The following is a 23,795-nucleotide window of genomic DNA, read 5'->3' on the forward strand; positions in this document are numbered from 1 at the left end:
ATGGGGATCATCTGTGAGGGATGGGTGCATGGGGAGCATCTGTGAGAGTCAGGTACATGGGGATCATCTGTGACAGACGGGTGCATGGGGAGTGTTGTGAATTTGGATTCTGGGCTCCCCCGGTGGCTACTGGTGGAATTGAACTTGTGACATCATCTTCCCTGTTCACCTGTTCTGATTAGATCTGGGTGTCGCTATATAACCTGGCTTCTCTGTTAGATGCTTGCCGGTCAACAATGTTATCAGAAGCCTCTCTGTGCTTGTTCCTGCTCCCAGACATCTACTAGATAAGTTGGACATTCGTCCATGTTTTGTTTTTGTATTTTGGTTCCAGTTCACAGCTGCAGTTTCGTTACTGTGTCTGGAAAGCTCTTGTTGATCAGGAATTGCCACTCTGGTATTATGAGTTAATGCCAGAGTCCTAAAGTAATTTCTGGATGTGTTTTGTTAGGGTTTTCTACTGACCATGAAAGTATGCTTTCTGTCTTCTGCTATCTAGAAAGCGGACCTCAAATTTGCTAAAACTATTTTCCTGCTGCGTTTGTTGTTTCATCTCATATCACCGCCAATATATGTGGGGGGCCTCTGTCTCCTTTTTGGGCATTTCTCTAGAGGTGAGTCAGGTCTTATATTTCCCTCTGCTAGCATTATTTAGTTCTCCGGCCGGCGCTGGGCATATAGGGATAAAAAGTAGGACATGCTACCTGGCTACTTCTAGATGATGCGGTAGGTTTAGTTCATGGTCAGTATAGTTACATCTTCCAAGAGCTTGTTCCTATTGAGGCTTATGCTAGTTCTCTGGCCATGGAGATCATGACAGTTTGACCGGCCCACTAAAGGGTTAAAATCCTTGGCTGAGAAAGGAGAGAAATAAGAAGTCTGCTGAAAATTTTTTTTTTTTTTCTCTAGTAGTTAGTGTGCTCTTAATTGGATCACTTGCCAGTCTGTCTATGCTGCAGTCTTTCTTTTTTTTCTCTCTCCTTCTAATCTTTGAATGGCTCTATGTTCACCTGTCTATAATGGATCTACAGAGTGTAACTGCAGGTTTGAATAATCTCGCCACGAAAGTACAAAGTTTGCAAGATTTTGTTGTTCATGCTCCGGTATCAGAGCCGAGAATTCCTTTGCCGGAATTCTTCTCAGGGAATAGATCTAGCTTTCAGAATTTTAGAAATAATTGTAAGTTATTTTTGTCCCTGAAATCTCGTTCTGCTGGAGACCCTGCACAGCAGGTTGGGATTGTGATTTCCTTGCTCCGCGGCGACCCTCAAGATTGGGCTTTTGCATTGGCACCAGGGGATCCTGCGTTGCGCAATGTGGATGCGTTTTTTCTGGCCTTGGGCTTGCTGTATGAGGAACCTCATTTGGAACTTCAGGCAGAAAAAACTTTGATGTCCCTATCGCAGGGGCAAGATGAAGCTGAAATTTACTGCCAAAGATTCCGTAAATGGTCTGTGCTTACTCAGTGGAATGAGTGCGCCTTGGCGGCTACTTTCAGAGAGGGTCTTTCTGATGCCATTAAGGATGTTATGGTGGGGTTCCCTGTGCCTGCAAGTCTGAATGAGTCCATGACAATGGCCATTCAGATCGATAGGCGTCTGCGGGAGCGCAAACCAGTGCACCATCTGGCGGTGTCCACTGAGAAGACGCCAGAAAACATGCAGTGTGATAGAATTCTGTCCAGAAGCGAGCGGCAGAATTTTAGACGGAAAAATGGGTTGTGTTTCTATTGTGGGGATTCTACTCATGTTATATCAGCATGCTTTAAGCGTACTAAAAAGCTTGATAAATCCGTTCCCATTGGCACTTTACAGTCTAAATTTATTTTGTCTGTGACCCTGATTTGCTCTTTGTCATCTATTACTACGGACGCCTATATCGACTCTGGCGCCGCTTTGAGTCTTATGGATTGGTCCTTTGCCAATCGTTGTGGGTATGATTTAGAGCCTTTGGAGACTCTTATTCCTCTGAAGGGGATTGACTCCACCCCATTGGCTAATAATAAACCACAATACTGGACACAAGTGACTATGTGTATTAATCCGGATCACCAGGAGACTATTCGTTTTCTGGTGCTGTATAATCTACATGATGATTTGGTGCTGGGATTGCCATGGCTGCAGTCTCACAACCCAGTCCTTGACTGGAGAGCTATGTCTGTGTTGAGCTGGGGATGTAAGGGGACTCATGGGGACGTACCTTTGGTGTCCATTTCATCATCTATTCCCTCTGAAATCCCTGAGTTCCTGTCTGATTATCGTGACGTCTTTGAAGAACCCAAGCTGGGTTCACTACCTCCGCACCGTGAGTGCGATTGTGCTATAGATTTAATTCCGGGTAGTAAATACCCAAAGGGTCGTTTATTTAATCTGTCTGTGCCTGAACATACTGCTATGCGAGAATATATAAAGGAGTCCTTGGAAAAGGGACATATTCGTCCATCGTCATCTCCCTTAGGAGCCGGTTTTTTCTTTGTGTCAAAAAAAGACGGCTCTTTGAGACCATGTATTGATTATCGGCTTTTGAATAAAATCACGGTTAAATATCAATACCCATTGCCGTTGCTGACTGATTTGTTTGCTCGCATAAAAGGGGGCCAAGTGGTTCTCTAAGATTGATCTCCGTGGGGCGTATAATTTGGTGCGGATCAGGCAGGGGGATGAGTGGAAAACCGCATTTAATACGCCCGAGGGCCACTTTGAGTATTTGGTGATGCCTTTTGGTCTTTCTAATGCCCCTTCAGTCTTCCAGTCCTTTATGCATGATATTTTCCGCGATTTTTTGGATAAATTTATGATAGTGTATCTGGATGATATTCTGATTTTTTCGGATGATTGGGACTCTCATGTCCGGCAAGTTAAGAGGGTTTTTCAGGTTTTGCGGTCTAATTCTCTGTGTGTCAAGGGTTCTAAGTGCGTTTTTGGGGTTCAGAGAATTTCCTTTTTGGGATATATTTTTTCTCCCTCTTCCATTGAGATGGATCCTGTCAAGGTTCAAGCTATTTGTGATTGGACGCAGCCCTCTTCTCTTAAAAGTCTTCAGAAATTTTTGGGCTTTGCCAACTTTTATCGTCGATTTATTTCTGGTTTTTCGGATGTCGTTAAGCCATTGACCGATTTGACTAGACAGGGTGCTGATGTTGCTAATTGGTCCCCTGATGCTGTGGAGGCCTTTCAGGAGCTTAAGCGCCGTTTTTCTTCTGCCCCTGTGTTGCGTCAGCCTGATGTGACTCTTCCTTTTCAGGTTGAGGTCGACGCTTCTGAGATCGGGGCTGGGGCAGTGTTGTCGCAGAAAAGTTCTGACTGCGCCGTGATGAGGCCTTGTGCCTTCTTTTCCCGTAAATTTTCGCCCGCTGAGCGGAATTATGATGTTGGGAATCGGGAGCTTTTGGCCATGAAGTGGGCGTTTGAGGAGTGGCGCCATTGGCTCGAGGGGGCCAGACATCAGGTGGTGGTATTGACTGACCACAAAAATTTGATCTATCTTGAGACCGCCAGGCGCCTGAATCCTAGACAGGCGCGCTGGTCATTATTTTTCTCTCGGTTTAATTTTGTGGTATCGTACCTACCGGGTTCTAAGAATGTTAAGGCGGATGCCCTTTCTAGGAGTTTTGAGCCTGATTCACCCGGCAACTCTGACCCCACAGGTATTCTTAAGGAGGGAGTTATCTTGTCAGCCGTTTCTCCAGACCTGCGGCGGGCCTTGCAGGAGTTTCAGGCGGATAGACCGGATCGTTGTCCGCCTGATAGGTTGTTTGTTCCTGATGATTGGACCAGTAGAGTCATCTCTGAGGTACATTCTTCTGCATTGGCAGGTCATCCTGGAATTTTTGGTACCAGGGATTTGGTGGCAAGATCCTTCTGGTGGCCTTCCCTGTCACGAGATGTGCGAGGCTTTGTGCAGTCTTGTGACGTTTGTGCTCGGGCCAAGCCTTGTTGTTCTCGGGCTAGTGGATTATTGTTGCCCTTGCCTATTCCTAAGAGGCCTTGGACACACATCTCGATGGATTTTATTTCAGATCTGCCTGTTTCTCAGAAGATGTCTGTCATCTGGGTGGTGTGTGACCGTTTTTCTAAGATGGTCCATTTGGTTCCCCTGCCCAAATTGCCTTCTTCTTCCGAGTTGGTGCCCCTGTTTTTTCAAAATGTTGTTCGTTTGCATGGTATTCCTGAGAATATCGTTTCTGACAGAGGAACCCAATTTGTGTCTAGATTTTGGCGGGCATTCTGTGCTAGGATGGGCATAGATTTGTCTTTTTCGTCTGCTTTTCACCCTCAGACTAATGGCCAGACCGAGCGGACTAATCAGACCCTGGAGACATATCTGAGGTGTTTTGTGTCTGCTGACCAGGATGATTGGGTTGCTTTTTTGCCATTGGCGGAGTTCGCCCTCAATAATCGGGCCAGCTCTGCCACTTTGGTGTCCCCGTTTTTCTGTAATTCGGGGTTCCACCCTCGATTTTCCTCCGGTCAGATGGAATCCTCGGATTGTCCTGGAGTGGATGCGGTGGTGGAGAGATTGCATCATATCTGGGGGCAGGTGATGGACAATTTAAAGTTGTCCCAGGAGAAGACTCAGCTTTTTGCCAACCGTCACCGTCGTGTTGGTCCTCGGCTTTGTGTTGGAGATTTGGTGTGGTTGTCTTCTCGTTTTGTCCCTATGAGGGTCTCATCTCCTAAGTTTAAGCCTCGGTTCATCGGTCCGTATAAAATATTGGAGATTCTTAACCCTGTTTCCTTCCGTTTGGACCTCCCTGCATCCTTTTCTATTCATAACGTTTTTCATCGGTCGTTATTGCGCAGGTATGAGGCACCGGTTGTGCCTTCCGTTGAGCCTCCTGCTCCGGTGTTGGTTGAGGGTGAGTTGGAGTACGTTGTGGAAAAAATCCTAGACTCCCGTGTTTCCAGACGGAGACTCCAGTATCTGGTCAAGTGGAAGGGATACGGCCAGGAGGATAATTCTTGGGTCACTGCATCCGATGTTCATGCCTCTGATCTGGTTCGTGCCTTTCATAGGGCCCATCCTGATCGCCCTGGTGGTTCTGGTGAGGGTTCGGTGCCCCCTCCTTGAGGGGGGGGTACTGTTGTGAATTTGGATTCTGGGCTCCCCCGGTGGCTACTGGTGGAATTGAACTTGTGACATCATCTTCCCTGTTCACCTGTTCTGATTAGATCTGGGTGTCGCTATATAACCTGGCTTCTCTGTTAGATGCTTGCCGGTGAACAATGTTATCAGAAGCCTCTCTGTGCTTGTTCCTGCTCCCAGACATCTACTAGATAAGTTGGACATTCGTCCATGTTTTGTTTTTGTATTTTGGTTCCAGTTCACAGCTGCAGTTTCGTTACTGTGTCTGGAAAGCTCTTGTTGATCAGGAATTGCCACTCTGGTATTATGAGTTAATGCCAGAGTCCTAAAGTAATTTCTGGATGTGTTTTGTTAGGGTTTTCTACTGACCATGAAAGTATGCTTTCTGTCTTCTGCTATCTAGAAAGCGGACCTCAAATTTGCTAAAACTATTTTCCTGCTGCGTTTGTTGTTTCATCTCATATCACCGCCAATATATGTGGGGGGCCTCTGTCTCCTTTTTGGGCATTTCTCTAGAGGTGAGTCAGGTCTTATATTTCCCTCTGCTAGCATTATTTAGTTCTCCGGCCGGCGCTGGGCATATAGGGATAAAAAGTAGGACATGCTACCTGGCTACTTCTAGATGATGCGGTAGGTTTAGTTCATGGTCAGTATAGTTACATCTTCCAAGAGCTTGTTCCTATTGAGGCTTATGCTAGTTCTCTGGCCATGGAGATCATGACAGGGGAGGATATGTGAGAGACGGGTGCAAGGGAATTATCTGTGAGAGATGGGTGCATGGGGATCATCTGTGAGAGACAGGTGCATGGGGAGTATCTGTGATAGACGGGTGCATGGGGATCATCTATGATAGACGGGTGCATGGGGATCATCTATGATAGACGGGTGCATGGGGATCGTCTGTGAGAGACGGATGCATGGGGAGAATCTGTGAGAGACAGGTGCATGGGGAGCATCTGTGAAAGACGGGTGCAAGGGGATCATCTGTGAGAGATGGGTGCATGGGGATCATCTGTGAGAGAAGGGTGCATGGGGATCATCTGTGAAAGATGGGTGCAGAGGAATTATCTGTGACAGGTGCGTGCAAGGGGATCATCTGTGAGAGACGGGTGCATGGGGATCATCTGTGAGAGACAGGGGCAGGGGAATTATCTGTGAGAGACGGGTGCATGGGGATCATCTGTGAGAGACGGGTGCATAGGGATCATCTGTGAGAGAAGGGTTCATCGGGAGCATCTGTGAGAGACAGGTGCATGGGGAGCATCTGTGAGAGACGGGTGCATGGGGAGCATCTGTGAGAGACGGGTGCATGGGGATCATCTGTGAGAGACAGGTGCATGGGGATCATCTGTGAGGGACGGGTGCATGAGGAGCATCTGTGAGAGATGGGTGCATGGGGAGCATCTGTTAGAGACGGGTGCATGGGGAGCAAATGTGAAAAACGGGTGCATAGGGAGCATCTGTGAGAAACGGGTGCATGAGGAGTATCTGTGAGAGACGGGTGCATGAGGAGCATCTGTGAGGGACGGGTGCATGGGGATCATCTGTGAGGGACGGGTGCATGGGGATCATCTGTGAGAGACGGGTGCATGAGGAGCATCTGTGAGAGATGGGTGCATGGGGAGTATCTGTGAGAGACGGGTGCATGGGGAGCATCTGTGAGAGACGGGTGCATGGGGAGCGTCTGTGAGAGACGGGTGCAGGGGGATCATCTATGAGAGACGGGTACATGGGGATCATCTGTGAGGGACGGGTGCATGGGGAGCATCTGTTAGAGACGGGTGCATGAGGAGTATCTGTGAGAGACGGGTGCATGGTGATCATCTGTGAGGGACGGGTGCATGGTGATCATCTGTGAGGGACGGGTGCATGGGGATCATCTGTGAGGGACGGGTGCTTGGGGATCATCTGTGAGAGACGGGTGCATGAGGAGCATCTGTGAGAGACGGGTGCATGGGGAGCATCTGTGAAAGATGGGTGCTTGGGGGGCATCTGTTAGAGACGGGTGCATAGGGATCATCTGTGAGAGATGGGTGCAGGGGGATCATCTATGAGAGACGGGTACATGGGGATCATCTGTGAGGGACGGGTGCATGGGGAGCATCTGTTAGAGATGGGTGCATGGGGATCATCTGTGAGAGACGGGTGCATAGGGATCATCTGTGAGAGACGGGTGCATAGGGATCATCTGTGAGAGAATAGTGCATGGGGAGCATCTTTGAGAGATGGGTGCAGGGGAATTATCTGTGACAGGTGCGTGCAAGGAGATCATCTGTGAGAGATGGGTGCATGGGGATCATCTGTGAGAGACAGGTGCAGGGGGAGTATCTGTGAGAGACAGGTGCATGGGGATCATCTGTGAGGGACGGGTGCATGAGGAGTATCTGTTAGAGACGGGTGCATGGGGATCATCTGTGAGAAACGGGTGCATGAGGAGTATCTGTGAGGGACGGGTGCATGGGGATCATCTGTGAGAGACGGGTGCATAGGGATCATCTGTGAGAGACGGGTGCAGGGGGATCATCTATGAGAGACGGGTACATGGGGATCATCTGTGAGGGACGGGTGCATGGGGAGCATCTGTTAGAGACGGGTGCATGGGGATCATCTGTGAGAGACGGGTGCATAGGGATCATCTGTGAGAGACGGGTGCATAGGGATCATCTGTGAGAGAATAGTGCATGGGGAGCATCTGTGAAAAACGGGTGCATGGGGAGCATCTGTTAGAGACGGGTGCAGGGGAATAATCTGTGAGACGGGTGCATGGGGATCATCTGTGAGAGACGGGTGCATGAGGAGCATCTGTGAGAGACGGGTGTATTGGGAGCATCTGTGAGAGACGGGTGCAGGGGAATTATCTGTGAGACGGGTGCATGGGGATCATCTGTGAGAGACGGGTGCATGAGGAGCATCTGTGAGAGACGGGTGTATTGGGAGCATCTGTTAGAGACAGGTGCAGGGGAATAATCTGTGAGACGGGTGCAAGGGGAACATCTGTAAGAGATGGGTGCATGGGGATCACCTGTGAAAGACGGGTGCATGGGGATCACCTGTGAAAGACGGGTGCATGGGGAGCATCTGTGAGAAACGGGTGCATGGGAATTATCTGTGAGACGGGTGCAAGGGGATCATCTGTGAGAGATGGGTGCATGGGGATCACCTGTGAAAGACGGGTGCATGGGGATCACCTGTGAAAGACGGGTGCATGGGGATCATCTGTGAGAGACGGGTGCATGGGGAGCATCTGTGAGAGACAGGTGCATGGGGATAATCTGTGAGAGACGGGTGCATGGGGATCATCTGTGAGAGACGGGTGCATGGGGATCATCTGTGAGAGACGGGTGCATGGGGAGCATCTGTGAGAGACAGGTGCATGGGGAACATGTTTTAGAGACGGGTGCATAGGGATCATCTGTGAGAGACGGGTGTATTGGGAGCATCTGTGAGAGAATAGTGCATGGGGAGCATCTGTGAGAAACGGGTGCAGGGGAATTATCTGTGAGACGGGTGCAAGGGGATCATCTGTGAAAGACGGGTGCATGGGGATCATCTGTGAGAGACGGGGGCATGGGGATCATCTGTGAGAGACGGGTGCATGGGGAGCATCTGTGAAAGACGGGTGCATGGGGATCATCTGTGAGAGACGGGTGCATGGGGAGCATCTGTGTGTACTGAGTGCTGGATACCATATATATGGATATATTTTTCATTTATTTTCATTAAAAGTTATTTTTTACCTTCACCATGTGAAGGAACAAATTAAGAAAGATTCTCCATTTTGTGCTTTTGACTCCATTTTCTTGTTGCTTAACCCCTTTACCCCGAGGGTGGTTTGCACGTTAATGGCCGGGCCAATTTTTACAATTCTGACCACTGTCCCTTTATGAGGTTATAACTCTAGAACGCTTCAACGGATCTTGGCAAGTCTGACACTGTTTTCTCATGACATATTGTACTTCATGATAGTGGTAAAATTTCTTCGATATTACTTGCGTTTATTTGTGAAAAAAACGGAAATTTGGTGAAAATTTTGAAAATTTCACAATTTTCCAACTTTTAATTTTTATGCCCTTAAATCACAGATATATGTCACACAAAATACTTAATAGGTAACATTTCCCACATGTCTACTTTACATCAGCACAATTTAGGAACCTAATTTTCTTTCGTTAGGGAGTTATAAGGGTTAAAAGTTGACCAGCAATTTCTCATTTTTGCAACACCATTTTTTTTAGGGACAACATCTCATTTGAAGTCATTTTGAGGGGTCTATATGATAGAAAATACCCAAGTGTGACACCATTCTAAAAACTTCACCCCTCAAGGTGCTCAAAACCACATTCAAGAAGTTTATTAACCCTTCAGGTGTTTCACAGGAATTTTTGGAATGTTTAAATAAAAATTAACATTTAACTTTTTTTTTTTTTACACAAAATTTATTTCAGCTCCAATTTGTTTTATTTTACCAAGGGTTAGAGAAGAAATTGGATGCCAAAACTTGTTGTGCAATTTGTCCGGAGTACGCCAATACCCCATATGTGGGGGTAAACCTCTGTTTGGGTGCATAGCAGAGCTCGGAAGGGAAGGAGCGCCATTTGACTTTTCAATGCAAAATTGACTGGAATTAAGATGGGACGCCATGTTGCGTTTGGAGAGCCCCTGATGTGCCTAAACATTGAAACCCCCCACAAGAGACACCATTTTGGAAATTAGACCCCTTAAGGAACTTATCTAGATGTGTGGTGAGCACTTTGACCCAACAAGTGCTTCACAGAAGTTTATAATGCAGAGCCATAAAAATAAAAAATCATATTTTTTCACAAAAATGATTTTTTAGCCCCCAGTTTTGTATTTTCCCAAGGGTAACAGGAGAAATTGGACCCCAAAAGTTGTTGTCCAATTTGTCCTGAGTACGCTGATACCCCATATGTGAGAGGGAGCCACTGTTTGGGCGCATGGCAGAGCTCGGAAGGGAAGGAGCGCCATTTGGAATGCAGACTTAGATGGATTGGTCTGCAGGCATCACGTTGCATTTGCGGAGCCCCTAATGTACCTAAACAGTAGAAACCCCCAAAAGTGACCCCATATTGGAAACTAGTCCTCCCAAGGAACTTATCTAGATGTGTTGTGAGAACTTTGAACCCCCAAGTGTTTCACTACAGTTTACAACGCAGAGCCGTGAAAATAAAAAATGTTTTTTTCCCACAAAAATTATTTTTAGCCCCCCAAATTTATATTTTCCCAAGAGTAACAAGAGAACTTGGACCCCAAAAGTTGTTGTCCAATTTGGTGGTCATATGGACCCACTCCACCTCGACGGGATAGTACGTCCAATGTCAGAAAGGGGTTAAAGATAAATTCTGATATTTAATTAGGTAAAAGGTTATAGCTGCCATGAAGTAACTCTATCTTGTTGATTCACAAGTTTGTTATTCAACTAGGCTATTGTTTATGTTTTGCTGCAAGGCCAGAATGTTCTCTTGAACCAGATAATGGACTCGGGGGTGTATCGCTATACAGGACTCTGAGGCACCTGTTGGTATTCTTTTTCTAGAAGACATGACCATATACGTAGTTTTTGGTTTTTCTGTATTCTCATGGGTTACGTTTTTCCTGCATTCTTATAGGTTAAGAACTGTGAGCGTGTTCTTATGCTGATTGGTTGAATTATAATTTCTATGATTATGAAAAGTGATACACAATAAAACGGGGGCCAGAGATCTGCTTGATCCCCCATACAGAGACACACGTCTCTGTCTGGTCATTTTCAGTTGCCGGCAACGCCCTGTAGATTACTTTGGAAATCACTGAGTCAACCGTGAAGGATCAATTTAGATCCTCCCTCAACAACCACTCGCTGGACACACCTGCTTTTCTGTTGACATCAGATTATGTAATATTTAGATCTCACCCACCTCCTGTCTCTGACACGGCCTGCGCCAGGTATTTGGACTCTGCCAATATTCTTATCTCCAAGTTCTTCCCCATTCCAAGATTTCTGAGAGAAGTCATGCTGAAGCGACGGAGTGATCGCCACCGTGGTCCAAGAATACCTAAGAAGAAAGAACATGGAGACATTACTGGCTGCATTCGGAACAAGAGTTTTCTAGTCCTCACCTCATTACTATTATACCCCTTACAAGCCTTAAAGAAATACTGTCAGCCATAGTGCCTCAACATCCACCACAATGCCCCTGGTGTTAGCATCCTGGTCTATCCTATTTGGGAGGCATGCATCGCCTCATGAAGAATTGTGTAGGACCTCACAGTTTGAAAAGTATCGTTCTACATAGAAAAATCTGATGTGGAGAGCGGGGATGATAACTGTGCATGTGAACTTATCTTTGACCTGTTTCCAAGAGATTGTAACTGCAGCTTCATCTCCCTCCTCCCCACCCTGTTTTGTATAGACTATATGATTCTAAATTGATATCTGAGAGGAAGGACAAAGACACACAGATCCTACATGATGCTTTAATCTCACCATATCCCTTGGAGGAGAAGTACAACACTGGGAAGATGGGGCGTGCACTGAACTGCTCAGCGTGATTTATCAGAGCGTCTTTCACCGTCTCGTAGCCGCACAGGACGACCACAGGTTCTGACAATTTCCAGATGGTGAACACGGAGCCGTATTTTTGGCTGAGCTGATGAAGGAAACACATTTGAGCAATTAATAAAAAGCTGCCATACATTCCTCTTTCCCTAAGATTGGATCTCTGTAAATTTTCAGGAGAACTTACAATTCGCAGTCTCTTTACAATGTAAAGACTGTAAAAATGGAAATTTCCAGATATATCAGATTCAAATTCTTTCACCAATTATTATTAACAGTTTTACCCTGAATCAAGAAGAAATCTTCAATTTTTGATCTTAAACATTTGAGTCAAGTAGGGGCCGTTTCTCGATGCCGAGGGTCACAACAGCTTTATGGAGAGGGAGCCATTTTGCTTTGTCCTTGAATTTCAGGACAATCTCTCTATAAACTGCAGGTGATGTACTAATGTGTTACATGTGAAGATCTTCCTGTCTTGCTGTAGATATGTTATTATGTGGGGAAAAATAGTATGTAGTACTAGTCATCCATCAATTGTGTAAGTTCTCCCACTTAAAAAGATGAGAGCGGCCTGTAATTGATATAATAGGTCGACCACAACTAAGAGAGTCAAAATGAGAAAACAAATCCAGAAAATCACCCTGTCTGATTTGGCAAGATTTATTTTGCAAATTATGGTGGAAAATAAGTATTTGGTCATTAACAAAAGTTCATCTCAATATTTTGTTAAATATCCTTTGTTGGCAATGACAGAGGTCAAACATTTTCTGCAAGCCTTGACAAAGTTGGCACACACTGCTGGTGGTATGTTGGCCTATTACTCCATGCAGATCTCCTCTAGAACAGTGATGTTTTGGGCCTGTCGCTGGACAACACGGACTTTCAACTTCCTCCAATGGTTTTCTATAGGGTTGAGATCTGGAGACTGGCTAGGCCACTCTAGGACCTTCATATGCTTCTTATGAAGCCACTCCTTCATTGCCCTGGTGGTGTACTTGGGATCATTATCATGATGAAAGACCCATCCACATTTCATCTTCAATGCCCTTGTAGATGGAAGAAGGTTTGCACTCAAAATCTTACGATACATGGCCCCATTCATTCTTTCATGTACACAGATCAGTCGTCCTGGTCCCTTTGCAGAGAAGCAGCCCCAAAGCATGATGTTGTGACCCACATGCTTCACAGTAGGTTTGGTGTTCTTTGGATGCAACTCAGCATTCTGTCTCCTCAAAAAACGACAAGCTTTGTTTCTACTAAACATTTCTACTTTGGTTTCATCAGACCATATGACATTCTCCCAATACTCTTATGCATAATCCAAATGCTCTCTAGCAAACTTCAGATGGGCCCGGACATGTACTGGCTTAAGCAGGGGGACACATCCGGGCACTGCAGGATCTGAGTCCCTGGCAGCGTAGTGTTACTGATGGTAGCCTTTGTTACATTGGTCCCAGCTCTATGCAGGTCATTCACTACGTTCCCCCGTGTGGCTCTGGGATTTTTGCTCACTGTGCTTGTGATCATTTTGACCTCGCGGGGTGAGATCTTGCTTGGAGCCCCAGATCGAGGGAGATTATCAGTGGTCTTGTATGTCTTCCATTTTCTTATTATTGCTCCCACAGATGATTTTATCACACCAAGTTGCTTGCCTATTGCAGATTCAGTCTTCCCAGCCTGGTGCAGGGCTACAATTTTGTCTCTTGTGTCCTTCGACAGCTCTTTAGTCTTCGCCATAGTGGAGTTTGGAGTTTGACTGTTTGAGGTTGTGGACAGGGGTCTTTTATACTGATAACAAGTTCAAACAGGAGCCATTACTACAGGTAATGCATGGAGGAAAGAGGAGACTCTTAAAGAAGAAATTACAGGTCTGTGAGAGCCAGAGATCTTGCATGTTTTTAGGTGACCAAATACTTATTTTCCACCATAATTTGCTAAATAAATCTTGCTGAATCAGACGCGGTGATTTTCTGGATTTGTTTTCTCATTTTAACTCTCATAGTTGTGGTCTACCTATGATGTTAATTACAGGCCTCTCATCTTTCTAAGTGGGAGAATTTGTACAATTGGTGGCTGACTGCATACTTTTTTCCCCTCTGTATACTGCATATCTGTGCATGTGTGTTAATAGCTCAATTCAGGACGGTGAGTTATATGTGTCTGCAGCGCCCCAGAGTCCTGGTCGTTGCAGTACTGTGGCTCCGCCACTAAGGGGAGCTATGGTACGTCTGATGGCACTGAAGGAGTTCATCTGATCAGGTATCACAGACACCAATACATTTCACCGCCGGGCCTCCAGGGGGAGCTAAGGGTTCTATTTACTAGGCCACTCTCCACACACTGGTAAAACTGGGGGTCAGGCAGGAAGTTAGACAGAAAGCTGACTGGATGGGAACCAGGCAACACCTTGTGGCAGAGGGTGTTGCGGGAGAAGATTCAGTAGGGTCCCTGTCAGGGGTGGGATCCTGACAGGGGCTTGGCAACTTGAGCGAGCGTAAAGGGACCGTGCCTGCACAGTATAGCGGCGGTGCCCGAGAAGGGATTGGAAGCGAGATAGATTGTGCTGAGTGAGAAACGAGATCAAAGCAAGAAGGAGAATACCAGTAGGGGTCGTGCTGTAAGACCGAGGCAACATCCTACTGAGGCGCAAACAACCGGTGGCCGGAACGCCGAAGGAAGTATTACTACATACAGCTTCAGGCAATACTTCGAACCTACGGCAGGACAGTCAGTCTCAGGCGGGCTGTCTCACCTAAATCACCTATGCAGTCTTGGGGGGCAACTTGTGGAGAGGGGCGACTCTAGGGTCCCGGAAGAGCTCCGAGCCTACCCGTCAAACGGGTGCCGTCCTGACCGCAACATCAGGGAGGGACGGAAGATTAGCAGAAGATCATCTAATCGAGTTGTGAGGGAACTTAAGAAACAGACACAACAGTTGTGGGGACTTTCCGTAAGCACAGCAGGGAAGGACTACAACACATAGCGCTAGAAGGAAGGCACAGATTTCCACCTGTTAAGGGAACTCTGGAGGTGCCATTGGACCGGCCGGACTTGCGCAGCCTGGTGATCTGGATTCCGTACTGAGGACCCAGAGATCTACAGTAAAGAGGTAAAGAGACTGCAACCTGGCGTCCTCGTTATTTGCTGCACAGCACCACTGCACCGCATCACTACAGCCTCACCACCGCTACCACTATCTACATCTATATTCACTGACTGTGCGCCCCTCGGCAGGGTCACGGACCGGGGCCTAGCCACCGTGACAACCCCAGAGCAGAGACTCAGAGGCCCGGTACCGGGTACCTGCGGCAGAGTGGGGGCGCTGCAAACTTGGCATCACGAACAGGATCTACTTAAGCCTGAAGAATCAGGTCATGTGTGCCTTGGAACTGTGATTTATTGTGCTTGGACTGTACTTTATTGCAAGAACTGTGCTGTGCCATTTACCGCCAAAATCCGCCGCCATTGCAGCGCTAAGAGGAGCGCAGGAGAAGAAGAAGGGCGTGGAGTGGGCGTAGACAAGCTGGAGAGCGCGAAAGACAATGGCCGCCCAGTCTAAATATTTCTGCACTGTGAGGACGTGTCCATCAGCAGCAGAGATCCGCCTCCTGATCCTCAATGGAGGGCGGAGACAGAGAAAGCGAAACCGCCCACGAAGGAGAGAGCGGGAAAAGGACCAGGAAGAAGAAGTCAGTAACATGGAGGACGCCATGGCCAGCCGCCCGGAGCCGGAGCGTGGGGTCGGAGCCGAGGACTCCCCCAGCTACCCGGAGGGGCACCGCAGCCAGACCTCCACAGTTGACGCTGACCCCCTGCAGACCGAAGCGGACGAGCTGACCCACCAACCCTGGCGGATGCAGCTGAGCACTGAGGCCGGGTGGAAGAAGACCATCATCGGGAGCCTCGCCAGACGTCTGTCGGCAGCCTCATCTGGTCCGGAGGAAGAAAGACGTTCCAGCGCTCCGAAGCCAGAAAGCAAGGCCCTGCCGGAAAGCGAGGTGCTACAAGCAGAGATGACAACGTCGCAGCACAAGGCCCTGCAACCAGTGTTCCAGACCCCAGCGCAGACGGAGCAGACCGGCACCGGAGGGACCACATCTGAAGCAGGTATGAAAGATGACCCTGCCCTGATGACCAACACCACCCCAGCGACTGCTAGTGCCCCAGCTGCTGACTCTGTTCCAGTGACTGAACTTGCAGCAGCCGCTACCTCTGCTGCAGCAGATGCCCATACTCCAGCTACGCAGACCTCCATCGCTGTGCATGATTTAACCGTACATGAAAGACGGATTAACGGCGTTTGTCCAGCACTGGGTGTAACCCTGGACCTCACTTTGCCCAGGCCAAGAAGGGTTAAGTGCCAGGTGCAGCCCTGGAAGCCGTCCAACTAAACCTCGGAAACCAGAAACTGTACATAGTTAACTGTTTGTTTCCCTACTTTTGCTACTTTAAACCCGACCTGGGTTATTCTTAAAGGGATCCCTTTGTTGACCCGGGATCCCTATTGCTTTTGATTGTTTTTCTACTTTTTGTTTCCTGTTATCAAGAACTGCCGCAATCATGAACAGTGCATGATACAAACTTATTGTAAATAGTTTGCACCTTCTTAAAGGCTCTCCCTACTGGTTTTACTTAAAGAGAGACTCTTTGCGAAGATACCGCACCGGAGCCTTTGCTGAGTATGGACTGGTAGCCTGAGAAGATATGCTACCTCATAAAGACTTGATCCCCTCTTAAAGGTGATGTTCATCTGTGTACTTATGAGAAATACTGCCTTAGAACAGTAAAGTGATAACGATGCTTTGAAAGAGAATGATAGTGTTTACATGTAGAAGTTATATGTATTGAACTAGTTAATTGTAAAAGAAATGCTGATAATGTTCCTTAGAAGAAAGTGTGAAAGCTAGAAGAAAGGTGCAGTAGGCCCGTTGGGGTAGACAGAGTGTCCTGCATAGTTGTTAGCAAGAAAGTAAGGATGGAAGTTAATGCTCTAAGAAAATGTTTGATAATGTTGATAGAAAATGGGGATAGAAGGTGAACCCTGAGTCCTCCGTAGAAAACTAGTTTATTGAAAAGAAAGAGTTAATAATGTGTTACAGAGGACAGAAAGTGAGCCCGTAGGGGTTAGTCAGTGAGTCCTCCTAGGAGCCATATGAAGATGGCTCAGTGTTCCTAAACTGAAAGTATGTTATGTTCTATACTGTGTATAGTAGTTGAAAAGACAGAAGGCTTGGGCTGAAAGGAGCGGTCCTGTAAGAAAGGAGAGGCAGTAGGTCTGGCGCCGTTAGGACAGGCGGTCCTGCAGATTTAAAGAAGGAGAATGTAGCACAGTTGTTTAAGCCTTATAATGTGTATAAGAAGGTCTTTTAGGGATTTAGAGTGTGCATCCTTAAAGGCAATGTTAACTTATTGTTCCAGAATTTGTACCAAGTAGAATACCCGGTTGGGTAAGAGAAGTTATTTATAGCATGTTGCTGTGATATTTAACCATGTTTTGTAACGTTCAAGTGTCCGCACCTCCCATAAAGGGAAGCTCTGTTCAAGTATACTTATTGTTATTGCACTCAACTAATTGCATGTCTTTTTGCTAATTTGTATTGTTGTTTTCTTCCCAGTCCCGGAGTACTGGATTTAACCGGGGGGGAGTGCAGCGCCCCAGAGTCCTGGTCGTTGCAGGACTGTGGCTCCGCCACTAAGGGGAGCTATGGTACGTCTGATGGCACTGAAGGAGTTCATCTGATCAGGTATCACAGACACCAATACATTTCACCGCCGGGCCTCCAGGGGGAGCTAAGGGTTCTATTTACTAGGCCACTCTCCACACACTGGTAAAACTGGGGGTCAGGCAGGAAGTTAGACAGAAAGCTGACTGGATGGGAACCAGGCAACACCTTGTGGCAGAGGGTGTTGCGGGAGAAGATTCAGTAGGGTCCCTGTCAGGGGTGGGATCCTGACAGGGGCTTGGCAACTTGAGGGAGTGTAAAGGGACCCGAGAAGGGATTGGAAGCGATATAGATTGTGCTGAGTGAGAAACGAGATCAAAGCAAGAAGGAGAATACCAGTAAGGGTCGTGCTGTAAGACCGAGGCAACATCCTACTGAGGCGCAAACAACCGGTGGCCGGAACGCCGAAGGAAGTATTACTACATACAGCTTCAGGCAATACTTCGAACCTACGGCAGGACAGTCAGTCTCAGGTGGGCTGTCTCACCTAAATCACCTATGCAGTCTTGGGGGGAAACTTGTGGAGAGGGGCGACTCTAGGGTCCCAGAAGAGCTCCGAGCCTACCCGTCAAACGGGTGCCGTCCTGACCGCAACATCAGGGAGGGACGGAAGATTAGCAGAAGATCATCTAATCGAGTTGTGAGGGAACTTAAGAAACAGACACAACAGTTGTGGGGACTTTCCGTAAGCACAGCAGGGAAGGACTACAACACATAGCGCTAGAAGGAAGGCACAGATTTCCACCTGTTAAGGGAACTCTGGAGGTGCCATTGGACCGGCCGGACTTGCGCAGCCTGGTGATCTGGATTCCGTACTGAGGACCCAGAGATCTACAGTAAAGAGGTAAAGAGACTGCAACCTGGCGTCCTCGTTATTTGCTGCTCCGCACCACTGCACCGCATCACTACAGCCTCACCACCGCTACCACTATCTACATCTATATTCACTGACTGTGCGCCCCTCGGCAGGGTCACGGACCGGGGCCTAGCCACCGTGACAACCCCAGAGCAGAGACTCAGAGGCCCGGTACCGGGTACCCCTCGGCCCTGCGGCAGAGTGGGGGCGCTGCATGTCCAGATACTCTGCTTCTTGGTACAGAGAGCCTGCGGTTGGGATGATAGGTGGCGTGTAAAGCTCTGGTTTTAAGGACAATCATTGAGCCAATTGTGTGAGGTATCCTGCAAGTCTTACCAGTGATATGGCTGATACAGGTGTTAATACACAATTATGCCCTCACTTAGTGTAACAGAGCGTATCAAAGCCACTGTTGTTCCAGCAGAAGGAGTCAATTATCGTAGATGGTGAGAGCAGGATGAAGCTTTGTGCTACAAGAATTAGCCTGCAATACACATAAAAAGTAGGAGTATGTAGCATTAGTCAACTCGTGTGCCACCTATGGACAGAAATAAGGACAAAATTGTAGGAGGTCCCTGCATGGTGTCCCGAGTGAAGGAAGACCAGACGACTTGTCAAAGAAGGAAAGTAGAGGAGAACAAAGAGGCTTATGATTGCAGTAAAGAAAGAAGTGCAGTTGCAGAGGGGATCATTGTGGCCTATGCCTTCAATGAAGGGCTCATTCACCCCATAGATAGCAAAGTGCCCTGATCCGAGAGAGCATGAATCAGTTCCACACTATAATGTCTTACAGAGAGACCATGAGAGAAGTGTACCGCTGGAGAGCCAACCTAGAAATGTCCACCTGGATGTGACTGATGAGAAGAGGAGGCCACATGTGAGAGTACACGTGGGTCCAGACAGGTGACACTACCAAATCACCAGCTCAGAAGTGAAGATGAAAGAGAAATTGGCAGACACAGAGTGGGTATTACTGTGAGGAGTGCCAGCAGGAGACATGTTGGGTAAAAATGTCAAAGATAGGAAGAGAAGGAGAGGAGTGTCCTAGTAGAGAGCCCACTGTCCCTTTGTAAGGAAGGAAAGCTTCCTGACCAGAAGACAACTTTTTTTCAAGCTCATTTCCTCTTTGCTGAAGCTCTACCTACATCACATCTTCACACATTTGTAAGGTTCCAATGTTTGTGCCTCCCAGGGAGTTAATGTGAAGTTCCAGCTGCCATTTATTGAGTTCTTCCAGGTTCTCCTGATGAAGGAACCGCTCCATCCACATGGGCCTCGGCATTGTGATCATGTGCTCTGCTTGACCATGAAACCCTCAGATAAAAGGCCAGAAGGGAGAAGAGCCTTACTTGGCTAATGGAGCCCTATGAAGTCGATTATAATTCTTATTACTTTGTTCACTACTTCCAATCAGTAATCAGAGGCTGGAATGACATTTTGATTGTGTTGTTGTGTATTAGCACAAAATGGGGGCTGGCTGTGTGGGTAATGGCATAAAGAGGGGGCTGGCTGGGTGGGTAATGTGGTATAGTGGGGGTGTCATGTCGGACGCTGTTCAGACCAGGGCGTCCGACAGACAGCGGTAATTCCGCTTTTGACCACTATGCGCTCATTGGCGTCGGCTAGATTTTATCTAGCTGTTCCGGGGTTAATTTACCTGGTGCTGGGATTGGAAGCTGGGCCATGCCCACTGCCTTTAAATAGTTCTCCTGAACATTGGGCGTCGCCGATTATAGCTTCTGTCTTGTGCTTGGTTATCTCGGTCTGGAGTGGTGAGCCAGTAGTTGGAGTATTGTTGCTGGTGGTGTATTTCCTTCTGTCTTATTTTCTCCTTCCCATATTTGTATTTGTGTTGCCCTTTGCACTTTAGTGTATTCCTGTGTGACTGCGACGTGGTGCTTATTTTTCCTTTATCCTTGTCTGTGCTAACTGTAGGTATTGGAGTGTTATCTCTTCACTGGGTGGTGGTTTCAGCCTAGGGTTGAAACAGGAGATAGGGCGAGGGTGGAGGCTCAGACATGCACACCATCAGTGTAAACTCTGGGTAGAGGGTCAGTCAGGGTTTCCCTAGTCGGAGGGAAATCGCAGGGGCCCGGGTTATTAGCTCTATCCTACCTAGGTCTCCCATGACAGGGGGCTGGTTGTGTGGGTAATGGTGTATAGTGGGGGCTGGCTGTGTGGGTAATGGTGTATAGTGGGCACTGGCTGTGTGGGTAATGGTGTATAGTGGGGCAAGCTGTGGGTAAAGGCATATAGTGGAGGCTGTCTCTGTGGGTACTGGTGTATAATGGGGGCTGGCTTTGTGGGTAATGGTGTATAGTGTAGGCTGGCTGTGTGGGTAATGCCATATAGTGGGGGCTGGCTGTGAGGGTAATGCCGTATAGTGGGGGCTGGCTGTGTGGGTAATGGTGTATAGTGGGGGTTTGCTGTGGAGTGATGTTTGGTGTCACCACTCAGGAATGGCAGAATTAATGCAGGAACCTGCAGACTGTTCTGGAACAGCTTTACTCATATTGAGGCATCTACCTGGATCGTTACTGAGTCTCTCAAGAGGAAACATGGTGGATGGACACAGAATATTTCACAAGAGACAATGTCTTGCACAGATGTAGTCTCGTCTCTTCTCTCACGACCGTCTCTCTTGACAGCAATGTGCACCACTGCAGCTAGTCACACATTACGTCTAAAGCAGGTGAACTGTACAGTCATGGACAAAACTATTGAGAATGAGACAAATATTAATTTTTCCAAAGTCTACTGCTTCATTTTTTCTAATGGCAATTTGCATATACTCCTGAATGTCAGAGTGATCAGCTTAACAGCAATTACTGTACTTGCAAAGTCAATATTTGCCCAGAAAATGAACTTTAAACCCCAAAACACATTTCCACATCATTGCAGTCCTGCCTTAAAAGGAGCAGCTAACATCGTTTTAGTGATTGATCCAGTAACACAGGTGTGGGTGTTGATGAGGACAGGGCTGGCGATCAATCAGTCATGATTAAGTAAGAATGACATCACTGGACACTTTAAGAGGAGGCTGGTGCTTGGTATCATTGTTTCTCTTCAGTTAACCATGGTTATCTCTAAAGAAATACGTGCAGCCATCATTGCACTGCACAAAAATGGCCTAACAGGGAAGAGTATCGCAGCTACAAAGATTGCACCTCAGTCAACAATCTATCGCATCATCAAGAACTTCAAGGAGAGAGCTTCCATTGTTGTCAAAAGGGCTCCATGGCGCCCAAGAAAGACCAGCAAGCGCCAGGACCGTATCTTAAAACTGTTTCAGCTGCGGGATCGGACTCCCAGCAGTGCCGAGCTTGCTCAGGAATGGCAGCAGGCTGGTGTGAGTGCTTCTGTGTAGCAATATGTTATATGTTCATGTGGCCTCTAGGGGTCTCACTACTTTTATGTGTGTTCTATATTCTTTGTTTGGAACTTGTTGGATGTTGTTGTATTCGGGATTCTGGTAATGGAGGTTGAGACATGATGTGAATAAAGAGCCTGGAGATACTCACAGAGTGTGATTCATGAAAGGATTCATCAAACAGAACATGGTGGCAGCCGGGCACAGAACCTGCAAATTCTCAGAGCTTATATGAGGCTGGAACTGCACAGATCACTGCAATTGTAAGTACAGATTCCCTGACAGTACGGCAAAATGGAGACTGGTCTGAAGCCTCCTCAGAGACTGGATGTCACTTCATGTAATCTGTCCCAGACTTGGAGACATTGGAAGGAAGAGTTTACACTGTATGTGGATCTGACTGTGGGGCCCACTGATGAAAAACGGAAAGTAAAGCTGTTTTATTACCTAATTGGGGAAAATGGCAGAGAATTAGCCCACACCTTGCTCCCAGACACAGACAACCTCCTCCTAGCAGACATTGTGCAGGCATTTGATAAACACTGTGACCCAAAGAAGAATGAGACAGTGGAAAGATATAAGTTTTTCACAAGACATCAGGAGGATGGTGAAAATGTGGACAGATATCTGACAGAGCTGAGGAGACTTGCAGAAACATGTGGCTTTGGAGAGATCAGGGACAGTCTAATCAAGGACAGAATGGTGTGTGGCATAAAGGACAGTCATCTCAAAGAAAGATTACTGAGAGAGGAAGGCATGACTTTAGAGAAATGTATGCAAATCTGCAGGGCTGATGAGCTCACAAAGCACAGCCTGAAGATGATGGCAGGCACCAGTGAGAATGATGATGACAAGGTACATGCAGTATCTATGAAAGGAAAGACAGGACCAGACTACCCTATAAACACTGTCCACTGCAAGTATTGTGGGAAAAGACATGAGAGAGACAAAACCAAGTGTCCAGCATATGGGGAAACCTGCAGGTCATGTGGCAAGAAGAATCATTCCTCTGCTGTCTGCAGGCAGGGAAGAGGCAAACAGTACAGACAGCTCCACACTGTGACACCAGACACTGACAGTGCAGAGGACATTACATGGCTACAAATGCAGTCTACAACAGAGAAAGTCAATGTAGTCGGGCAGTCAGTAGTGAAGGATGCCAAGCAGCTTTATGCAACATTCTTGTTGGATGAGAAGCCCATTAGATTTCAGCTGGATTGTGGAGCAAGCTGCAATGTAATTTCATTTGATCTGCTAAACAAACAGGTTTCTATTGAGCCAACTGACAAGGTACTGGTGATGTACAACAAAAGTGTTCTGAAACCAATGGGGACATGTAAGCTAAAAATACGAAACCCATGTAACAGAAAGAGTTATAGAGTTGAATTTACCGTGTTACGGGGTGGTAACCATGTACCATTACTGGGAGTAAAAGCAGTTCAGGCAATGGACTTAATAAAAGTACAGTCTCAGAACATTATGTCTGTTGAAGTGGCCCAGGATATACAAAATCCAAAACTAAATGCAGAGCACAACTTGGACATGCAGAAAATAAAAGCAGAGTATGCTGATGTATTTGAAGGTGATGGGTGCTTTGAAGGTAAATATAGGCTAGAAATTGACAACACAGTGCAGCCCACCAGATTACCTACAAGAAGAGTGCCTGTAGCTTTAATGCAACCGCTGAAAGTAGAACTGCAAGATCTACAGAGAAGAGGCATGATAGCACCAGTCCATAAGAGCACAGATTGGATCAGCAGTTTGGTCATAGTGCAGAAACCATCGGGCAAGTTAAGAATATGTATTGATCCTAAGCCACTCAACAAGGCGCTGAAACGAAACCATTACCCAATGCCAACATTAGATGATATCCTACCAGATTTATCAAAGGCTAAGATATTTTCTGTATGTGATGTAAAAAATGGATTCTGGCATGTGGCCCTTACTGAAGATTCAAGTTTATTGACAACATTTTCTTCACCATTTGGATGCTTTAAATGGCTGAAAATGCCCATGGGACTAAAACCTGCTCCAGAGATATTCCAGCAGAAATTGATGCAGGCTTTGGAAGGACTTACTGGAGTGAAGACAATAGCGGATGATATCCTAGTAGTGGGAGAAGGTGAAAATATGGAATCTGCAATCAAGGATCACGATCAGAAGATGATACAATTTTTGGACAGATGCAGAAAAAAAAAACATAAA

At 47.0% G+C, this 23,795-nt stretch overlaps 1 protein-coding gene across 1 annotated transcript in view; it reads right to left on the reverse strand.

Annotated features, from left to right (window-relative positions):
• Positions 1-23,795, reverse strand: part of LOC143783142 (cytochrome P450 2C25-like) — a 326,648-nt gene that overhangs the window by 254,240 nt on the left and 48,613 nt on the right. The window contains exons 3-4 of the mRNA XM_077271461.1: positions 11,570-11,732; positions 11,001-11,138 (exon numbers count right to left, since the gene is read on the reverse strand). Coding sequence (XP_077127576.1) covers positions 11,001-11,138; positions 11,570-11,732 — 301 coding nt within the window. The remainder of the gene's footprint in view (positions 1-11,000; positions 11,139-11,569; positions 11,733-23,795) is intronic.

This window comes from Ranitomeya variabilis, chromosome 6, assembly GCF_051348905.1.
Source record: "Ranitomeya variabilis isolate aRanVar5 chromosome 6, aRanVar5.hap1, whole genome shotgun sequence".
Lineage (NCBI taxonomy): Eukaryota > Metazoa > Chordata > Amphibia > Anura > Dendrobatidae > Ranitomeya > Ranitomeya variabilis.